Consider the following 9,306-nt stretch of genomic DNA (forward strand, 5'->3'; position numbering starts at 1 on the left):
TGGTACCAGGGGCCATTTAGAGGTTTGGCAATGCACTACTTTTACAACGTAGTACTCCCAATAGCCTAATAAATGCCTATATCTGCATCAATATTATGCTTCTATCGTTTTTCCAACTTAGAATTATATACATACAGTTGAACAACTTTTAAAAGTATATATTAATTTTTGCATTCATTACCATAAATAACTACTCCATCTATCTCAATTTATTTGTTCAAAAAATATTAACTTGTATTAGTACTACTATTTTTCCATTGACAAGACTTGTGGTGAGCTCTTTCGGGTACAGAACATAAATTGGCAAATAAAAAGTAATAAATACAATGTTGTTTCGTTCTGAAATACTACTAGTACCTTTTTTTATACTAAAACTAATTCCTTATTGTTTTCTAGTTTTCAGATCAAAATTTTATTTTTATGCCACACATACATGATCTCTAAAATTAGGTTCAAAAGTTGTTTTTAACCTTTAATTATCAGCACTTTGCCTTTCAATCTAAATTATTTCAACTTCGCTTTTGTATAACGACCCTACTATAATACGATTGTCCATTTGTCTCTTGTATTAATCAAATTTCGGAAACTCATAGGACAAATAAGAGAAATGCAAGCTAACTTATGCAAAGGGTCGTACATAGTAGTGGTGATAAAAGAGGAAGATGAGCTATCTCTATTCGTAGACTAAATTGAGTATCGTCAAATTTTGGAAAATAAATCAAGAATCTTTAGGCATATTCCATTTAGGACATAGGACAGTTAAGTAAAGCCAAGATAGCTACTTTTATTTGAGATTGACATTTCACTTATTTTCCAACTTATGTCGAGGCATGAAAGGAAATCACTTAAAATTTAAATTTCAATAAAATTAATGCCAATACAATATATGGTTGTAAATTAAAGAAAGAAAAAAAAACTCTTTTTTTCCTTATATATAGCTACCCTATATTCAGTGTCTTTACATCACATAACTCCCTCAAACCAAAGTTTTCACTTACTGTGAAGACACAAGTCGCTTCTTTTTCTTTTTCTTCTCATTCTTTGTATTCTGAGATATCAAAATTCAGGTACTGCACATTATTTATGTCACAATTACACTTGGTAAATCATTTAATTGCAAATAAACTAATACTAAGAATTTAGCTAAATAGAGTTGCCAACTGGTTTTTTTTGAGTGGCTACAAAATTTAGTGGTCCCTTTGTTTTTTTGTTTTTGTACTTACTTGGGTCATGATCAAATATTGTGGTCAGTTTTAATTTGTAAAAATTTCTATGATTTTTAAGTTGTGTACTTTGCTGCAGGGTCTTTAAAGTGATAGTTGAATTGAGGGGTAGTGAGAGTGAGAAATGGCGAATCGTAATTTGGAGAAATTGGCATCAATTGATGCACAGTTGAGACAATTGGTACCTGGTAAAGTTTCTGAAGATGACAAACTTGTTGAGTATGATGCTTTGCTTTTGGATCGGTTTCTTGATATTCTTCAGGATTTGCATGGTGAAGATCTCAAAGAAACAGTATGTTTTTTTCCCAATTATTCTTTCTTTTGTTTTTTGGGCCTATTTAATTGTTTGTGCTGTCAATTTACTGTTCATGGAGTTCTGTGTTTTTTGGTCTTTGGATTTGACCAGTTTGACTGACCTGTGACCAGGATGTGAGGGGTTGAGTGTTAGCTTCTTATATTTCTTTGCGCGTACAACTTATATACTTTGTTTCGAACTTTTCCCGGACCCGCGCATACTGGCACATAACGGGATCTGAGTGCACTGGGCTGCACTTTTTTAGATTTGACTAGTCTGAGTTTGATTAAATTCGATAAGAAGGGTGTTGTTTCTCTTCCATTCTTAATCTATTTTATGATAAAGATTGATTTTTTATGTATGTTCTGGCTGAGTTGACCATATACACTTGAGTCTAAATGTTTGTATTACTTAAAAACGGTATTAGATAGTCAACTGTCAATCATCTTCAAAGTGGTCTTTGATGTTGTGTACTCTCATTTAATGCTGTTGAAGTTCTTTGATTTTACTTGTAGGATACAAAGTTTTAATGTGATTAAATTTTAAAGGGATGTTGTTTCTTTTAATCTGGTTTATTTCTTGAAGTTAAAGATTGAATTTTTATGTCACTTATTGGAAAGGGAATAAAAGGATTGGATTTTTTTATTTCTGTTCTGACTGAGTTGACCACAAACACTTCACTAAAATGTTTGTAATACTTAAAATGGTATTATATAGTCAATTGTCCATCATCTTTCAAAATGTTGTTTCGTCGCTGTCTACTCTCGATTTAATGTTGATGAAGTTCTGTGATTTTACTTAGTTTTGGATACACAAGTTTGAATTTGATTAAATTTGAAAAAGACAGTGTTGTTTTTCTTCCAATTTTAAAGCTAACACAGAAATTCAATCTTTGACAGTGTTAGTATAGTAGACGAAATCGACATGTGTTGTAATTTGAAATCCTAAACTTTGTGTTGACGTTTCCATCATCGTAAATCAATTGAGGTTTGTAAAAAACTGGTCAACATTAAAGTCTTTGATTTCTTCAATATCACTCTAGGTCCAAGAGTGCTATGAGCTTTCTGCCGAGTATGAAGGAAAGCATGATCCGAAGAAACTGGAGGAGCTTGGCAATGTATTCACAAGTTTGGATCCAGGGGATTCAATTGTCATTGCTAAAGCTTTCTCTCACATGCTTAACTTGGCCAATTTGGCCGAGGAGGTTCAGATAGCCTACCGCCGGCGCCAAAAGCTGAAGAAAACGGGAGATTTTGTCGATGAGAGCAATGCAACAACTGAATCAGATATTGAAGAAACTTTTAAGAAACTGGTGGGGGACTTGAAGAAGTCCCCTCAAGAAGTTTTTGATGCTCTGAAAAATCAGACTGTGGATCTCGTCCTAACTGCTCATCCTACTCAATCTGTCCGAAGATCTTTGCTTCAAAAACATGGAAGGTTTTGTCTCGAATCACCAAGTTTTTGTCTTTCACCAATTAATTTTGTGCTTCGTTTTTGTTTTCCTAATCAGTATAAATGGAAATTCTCTTTCTGCCCAAATTTCTTGCATTCGTCCTTTGTTTGGTTTCTTCTACTAACTTTATTTCTAACTAAATTTTCAGGATCCGGGACTGCTTGGCTCAGTTGTATGCTAAAGACATTACACCTGATGATAAGCAGGAGCTTGATGAGGCTTTACAGAGGGAGGTAATTATCAATGTTTAGTTACTTAATGCATGTGGTTTTCCTTGAATGAAATTCGATCCTTATTTATCTATGCCCCATCATATATTAATGTAGTTTTACTCTCTAAGCTTTCTAGATGGGACTCATTAAAGAATTTGCAGGAAGATTGGAAAACCAAAATTATCTTATCACTTATTGTAGATTCTGTTTGGTTATTCAGTTAATAGTCCAAAACTTAAATTATGTATGTTATGATGGAAGGAGCTCTACTTAAAATGTACTGAACCTTTGTGCTTTTACTGGTGCAACAAAGTTGCAACATTTGATGTCAAAAACTTTTTCTATTTATAGAATTTTGTAAAAGCTGAATTATTTTAATCAGTCAATCACTATAAAGCTGAATTATTTGCATGAGATGGCCACTACAGTAATGCAAGTAATCCTTGCTTTTCTGGCGGTTGAGTAAAGTATCAGTTGTACTATTACTCTATCCTTTTACACTGAATCTAACTGTGTTTCAACCTCCACGTAGATTGATAAATTTTGAAGGGATGTGCTTAATTTCTTCCTGCAGTAACACAACCACTTAGTCTGAATTGTATTTTATGCTGAAACATTGGAGTTAGTTCGTTTTTCACAACTGTCTGCTGCTTACTTCTTGTGCAGATTCAAGCTGCTTTCCGCACTGATGAGATCCGAAGAACTCCTCCAACTCCACAAGATGAAATGAGAGCTGGAATGAGCTATTTCCATGAAACAATTTGGAAGGGCGTACCAAAGTTCCTGCGCCGTGTTGATACAGCTCTCAAAAACATAGGGATTGATGAACGAGTTCCTTATAATGCACCTCTTATTCAATTCTCCTCTTGGATGGGTGGTGATCGTGATGGTATGATTCCTCTCATGCAGAGAATGTTTCCACTTACATTAGTTGAAAGTTGAGGACAAAAAACTGAAACGGGATTATATTACAGTAAGACCGCTCTATAACATCCTTAGATAACAGTCATCAATGTAAAAGCCAAGTTTTTTTTGGAACCCATTTTATAAGTTATATTTTACTTCTCTATTTTTTTTTCCTATAACAACAACAACCATCTTTGTAGCAACTTTTTACCTATAACAACAACAACCATCTTTGTAATATAAGGTTGTTTTGTAAAATTATCCCTCTATAACAACCATGTAAAATTTCTAAGATTACGAATAATAAGTCTAAAAACTTTAATGCACCACGAACGATAAGGAATATTATGTTACTTCCTTAGTTAAAGATTTCATTTAATTTCACTAAAAGATATCCTTGTATATTTTCATTTCATTGCACAAAATTTTAAATCCTTGCACATTTAGTTATGAATTTATTAATCATGTTAGCTTTCTTTAATATTTAATTAGTAAATTATGCATATCTTTTGAGATTTTAAATTTAAATAATTTTCTTATGTTTTAAATGTAACATTAAAAGGGGAAGCATTGATTTTTGATAATTTTTGTCTAATAACGGTCCATTAATATCTAAACGTCAAATGTTGTTATAGGTATATAACAACCATTCATTATAAAAGCCAAAAAAATGTCAGAATAAACGATGTTGTTATAAAGAGGTTTGAAATGTATTTTGAAGGGATGGAGGACAGCAAAATGTTTCTTCTGCTCCTCTGGGATGGATTTTTTAATATATGCCGGACGTGGATTTCGTAGTTGCTAAATGCAGTAAATATTCCTCATATGTCTGTCAACCCTGCGCTTTTAAATACAGGTAATCCAAGAGTGACGCCTGAGGTCACAAGAGATGTTTGCTTATTGGCCAGAATGATGGCAGCCAATTTGTACTATTCACAAATAGAGGACCTCATGTTTGAGGTATCCGACATGTTTTTCTTACTTTTGTCTTGATCCATTTTGAGATGTTGCGCCATTTCAACACTATTTTATATTTTTTCTAACTTGCACATTCTTTTAGTTATCTATGTGGCGTTGCAACGATGAGCTTCGCGTGCGATCAGATGAAGTACTCCACAGTTCTTCAAGGAGAGATGCAAAACACTACATAGGTAACTTGCGATTGCTATTGAGCATGTTCCATGAAATTGAATCCAAGAAAAAAGCTCGTTAGTTGCATGACTTGATAGGAATGTGTTAAATGCTTATTTGCAGTATGAGTCAAATTTTCTCCTTTCAAGTGAGCCAAGGGTGTTATTTTCATTATTGCCTATCAAAAAAGAAAAACAAAAAAAGTAAGGAAATGGTGTTACTTTTTATGATAAAGAGGTCATCTAGCATCTGTTGCTCTGGTCAGTGTTTATTTTTTAGAAATTGCAAAACAGCTCTCTCTATTTCTCTTGGACAGATGTTCCTTTCTTCCAAAAAGAAAAAGAATAATTCTTTTGGACAGAGCAATGGCATAGTCTCAGACCTTTCAACATTTTCTTCTAATGCAGAATTTTGGAAGCAAGTTCCTCCAAATGAGCCCTATCGTGTAATTCTTGGTGATGTGAGAGATAAGTTGTATCAGACACGCGAGCGTGCTCGCCAACTGTTAGCCCATGGATACTCTGAAATTCCAGAGGAAGCAACGTATACTAGTATTGAGCAGGTTTTATACTACTGCACTTTTTCTTTTCCTGTGACTGCTTTCCATGTACAGAACATCCTAAAATAAAGCAGTGAAAGTTCACTTAGTCTCTTTGGTCATATAACACTAATATGGTCATACGTTTTATGTAGTTCTTGGAACCTCTTGAGCTCTGCTACAGATCTCTTTGTGCTTGTGGTGATCGGTCCATTGCTGATGGTAGCCTTTTGGATTTCCTAAGACAAGTTTCTACCTTTGGACTTTCACTTGTGAGACTTGACATAAGACAAGAGTCGGACCGCCATACCGATGTGCTTGATGCTATTACTCAGCACTTAGAAATTGGTTCATATCGAGAATGGTCTGAAGAACGTAAACAAGAGTGGCTTCTGTCTGAACTCAGCGGCAAGAGACCTTTATTTGGACCTGATCTTCCAAAAACTGAAGAAATTGCCGACGTTTTGGACACATTCCATGTCATAGCCGAACTCCCAGCTGACTGCTTCGGGGCATACATCATCTCGATGGCCACTGCACCATCTGATGTGCTTGCAGTTGAGCTTCTACAGCGTGAATGCCGAGTGAAGCAACCTTTACGAGTTGTTCCACTTTTTGAGAAGTTGGCTGATCTGGATGCTGCTCCTGCTGCTGTTGCACGTCTTTTCTCAGTTGAGTGGTACAGAAACCGGATAAATGGCAAGCAAGAGGTCATGATCGGATACTCTGATTCTGGAAAGGATGCAGGTCGGTTATCAGCAGCGTGGCAGCTGTATAAGGCTCAAGAGGAGCTTGTAAAAGTTGCCAAGGAGTACGGCGTGAAGCTAACTATGTTCCACGGCAGAGGTGGTACCGTTGGAAGAGGAGGTGGCCCCACCCATCTTGCTATATTGTCTCAACCACCCGATACAATCCATGGAAATCTGCGTGTTACTGTTCAGGGTGAGGTCATTGAGCAATGTTTTGGGGAGGAACACTTGTGTTTTAGGACACTTCAGCGTTTTACTGCTGCTACCCTTGAACATGGGATGCATCCACCAGTCTCTCCAAAACCAGAATGGCGTGCGCTTATGGATGAAATTGCAGTTGTTGCTACAGAGAAGTATCGATCAATAGTTTTTAAAGAACCCCGATTCGTTGAGTATTTCCGCCTGGTAAGTATGCTAGCAATGAACTTGGTTATTAGTTGTAGATGTTGTGACAAATATTGCCTTGAGTTTTGTAATTGGTTATATCTTTTACCAATCATGAATGCAGGCCACACCCGAGTTAGAGTATGGTCGAATGAACATTGGCAGCCGTCCATCAAAGCGTAAACCCAGCGGAGGCATAGAATCACTTAGAGCTATTCCATGGATCTTTGCCTGGACTCAGACTAGATTCCATCTTCCTGTGTGGCTCGGCTTTGGAGCAGCATTTAAGTATGCCATCAACAAGGATATCAAAAACCTCCGCATGCTGCAGGAAATGTACAATGCATGGCCATTCTTTAGGGTAACAATTGATTTGGTTGAAATGGTGTTTGCCAAAGGAAACCCCAGCATTGCTGCATTATACGACAAGCTTCTGGTTTCCGAAGATTTGTGGTCCTTCGGTGAACAACTGAGATCAAACTACGAAGAGACAAAGAGCCTCCTGCTGCAGGTAAATTTTTTCTCAAAAGGATCAGTTATCACTTATCGTGCTTGATTGCTTCGCAATTGATTGTTCTACATTATCACATCTAAACCTCTGTTTTTTCTGCTTTTTTGATAGATTGCTGGACACAAGGATCTTTTGGAGGGCGATCCCTACTTGAGACAACGACTCAGGCTGCGCGACTCCTATATCACAACATTGAACGTGTGCCAAGCCTACACCCTAAAGCGTATTCGTGACCCCAACTACAGTGTCACACCAAGGCCACACATATCCAAGGAATACATGGAATCAAAGCCAGCTGCTGAACTTGTGAAGCTGAACCCGACTAGCGAATACGCCCCTGGCTTGGAGGACACACTCATCTTGACCATGAAGGGTATTGCTGCTGGAATGCAGAATACTGGTTAAGCTTATTCTGTTTCATGTTTATCTTTTTTATATTTGAAAAGGCATCATCACCTGGAATATTGAAGATGTTGTCTTATCCTGTTGTGTTTTGAGGTGTTGAATTTGTACCCATTACTGGAAACTATACATTATGATCATGTATCGTTAAGTTTCTGGGCAAAAAGCTCCGAATTGGGACCAGCATTGAGCAAGGTTGCTTGCTGTGGAATGAACTAGAATCCATCGTTCACTGGAATCCCTATTTTCTATTCCAATTTCCAATTTTAGTAACTCTGAACATCATACACTCGTTTGGTTTTGATGTATTAGATGAAATAAATCATGGTATAAAATTTGGTATTTGAATCCAGTGTTTGGTTTGTATTTTGAATACAGCATAGCTAACTAATGCTGGTATAATTTATGGAAAAATACAATATTTGTCGGTCGGCCAATACTAGTTGCATTATGTAGCCAAAAGGTGTATAAAATATGTATATTATAATGTATATAATATACATATACCAAAAAAATCATTTTGTTGACTACTTTTTGGAGTAGCTAAAAATATACATTTCTCTATAATTTAATACACCAATTGGAGTATTATTATGTAACTAATATGATATGGAATAATACATCGATTAAACGCCAAAAGACAAACTTGCGAGCGTGGATGGAATGGATTGCATGGGGTTCGGTAGTAATTTGGAGCACCTAGTTCGTGAATAGAAGCTTACAATTAAGAGAGTTGACCAAAGTCAACATTTTCGGTCAACGGACTCGTAATCGGAATTTGAACGTTCCAATAAGTTCATATGATGATTTTAGACTGGTACGTATATTCAGATTGGATCTCGGGTGGCCCGTGGTTGATTCAGCGCTTTAAGTTGAAAGTTGGCAATTTGAATAACTTAAGAGTTCACAAGTTTGACTCAAGTTTGATTTTTATGTTATTGCGCTTCGATTCGTATTTTGTGACTTTAATTAAGTTCAAATAGGTCATTTGGACTTGTTGGAATGGTTTAGAGGCAAGTATCTTGCTTAACCTCGAGCTGAGGGACTATTTCTAAAATTAGGCTTACATGTTATATGTTATGCGTTTGGGAGTGACGTATATGAGAGATTACGAATGTACATGCGGGTACTAAGGTTACAACTGGTGATGACAAGTACGCCTTCATTTCTCGCAGTGCTTGTACGCACTCAGACGTCCACTCGAGGTCGTTATCTTTTATGAATATGCTAAAAAACTTGTGACATCTATCAGACGACCACGAGATGAATCTAGATAAGGCGGCAATTAGCCTAGTCAGTCTTTGGAATTGCTTCTTAGTAGTCAATTACTCGGGTATCTCGTCGATAGCCTTGATTTGATCTGGGCTGACCTAAATTCCTCGATGTGATACTAAGAAGCCCAAAAAGTTTCCCAAGGCTACGCCAAACGCGCATTTCTCGGGGTTTAGTTTCATTCTGTACTGTCTCAGTATATCGAAAGCCTCCTTTAGGTGGTCGATATG

General features: G+C 36.5%; 1 protein-coding gene across 2 annotated transcripts; it reads left to right on the forward strand.

Moving 5' to 3' along the window:
- Window positions 1–870: 870 nt before the first annotated feature.
- LOC107762239 (phosphoenolpyruvate carboxylase) lies at window positions 871–8,042 on the forward strand. Of its 2 annotated transcripts, XM_016580584.2 has the most exons (11): window positions 871–1,067; window positions 1,303–1,515; window positions 2,561–2,955; window positions 3,120–3,204; window positions 3,850–4,072; window positions 4,946–5,049; window positions 5,150–5,240; window positions 5,628–5,782; window positions 5,914–6,912; window positions 7,016–7,402; window positions 7,514–8,042. In XM_016580584.2, the coding sequence occupies exons 2-11, from the start codon at window positions 1,348–1,350 to the stop codon at window positions 7,805–7,807; spliced, it is 2,901 nt and encodes a 966-aa protein (XP_016436070.1). In that variant the 5' UTR covers window positions 871–1,067; window positions 1,303–1,347; the 3' UTR covers window positions 7,808–8,042. The 2 variants fall into 2 exon arrangements, with proteins under 2 accessions (XP_016436070.1, XP_075098172.1); XM_075242071.1 differs by lacking the exon at window positions 871–1,067 and having other exon boundaries at window positions 1,110–1,515.
- The last annotated feature ends 1,264 nt before the right edge of the window (window positions 8,043–9,306 follow it).

The sequence above is a fragment of the Nicotiana tabacum genome, chromosome 21 (assembly GCF_000715075.1).
Source record: "Nicotiana tabacum cultivar K326 chromosome 21, ASM71507v2, whole genome shotgun sequence".
NCBI classification, from domain to species: Eukaryota; Viridiplantae; Streptophyta; class Magnoliopsida; order Solanales; family Solanaceae; genus Nicotiana; species Nicotiana tabacum.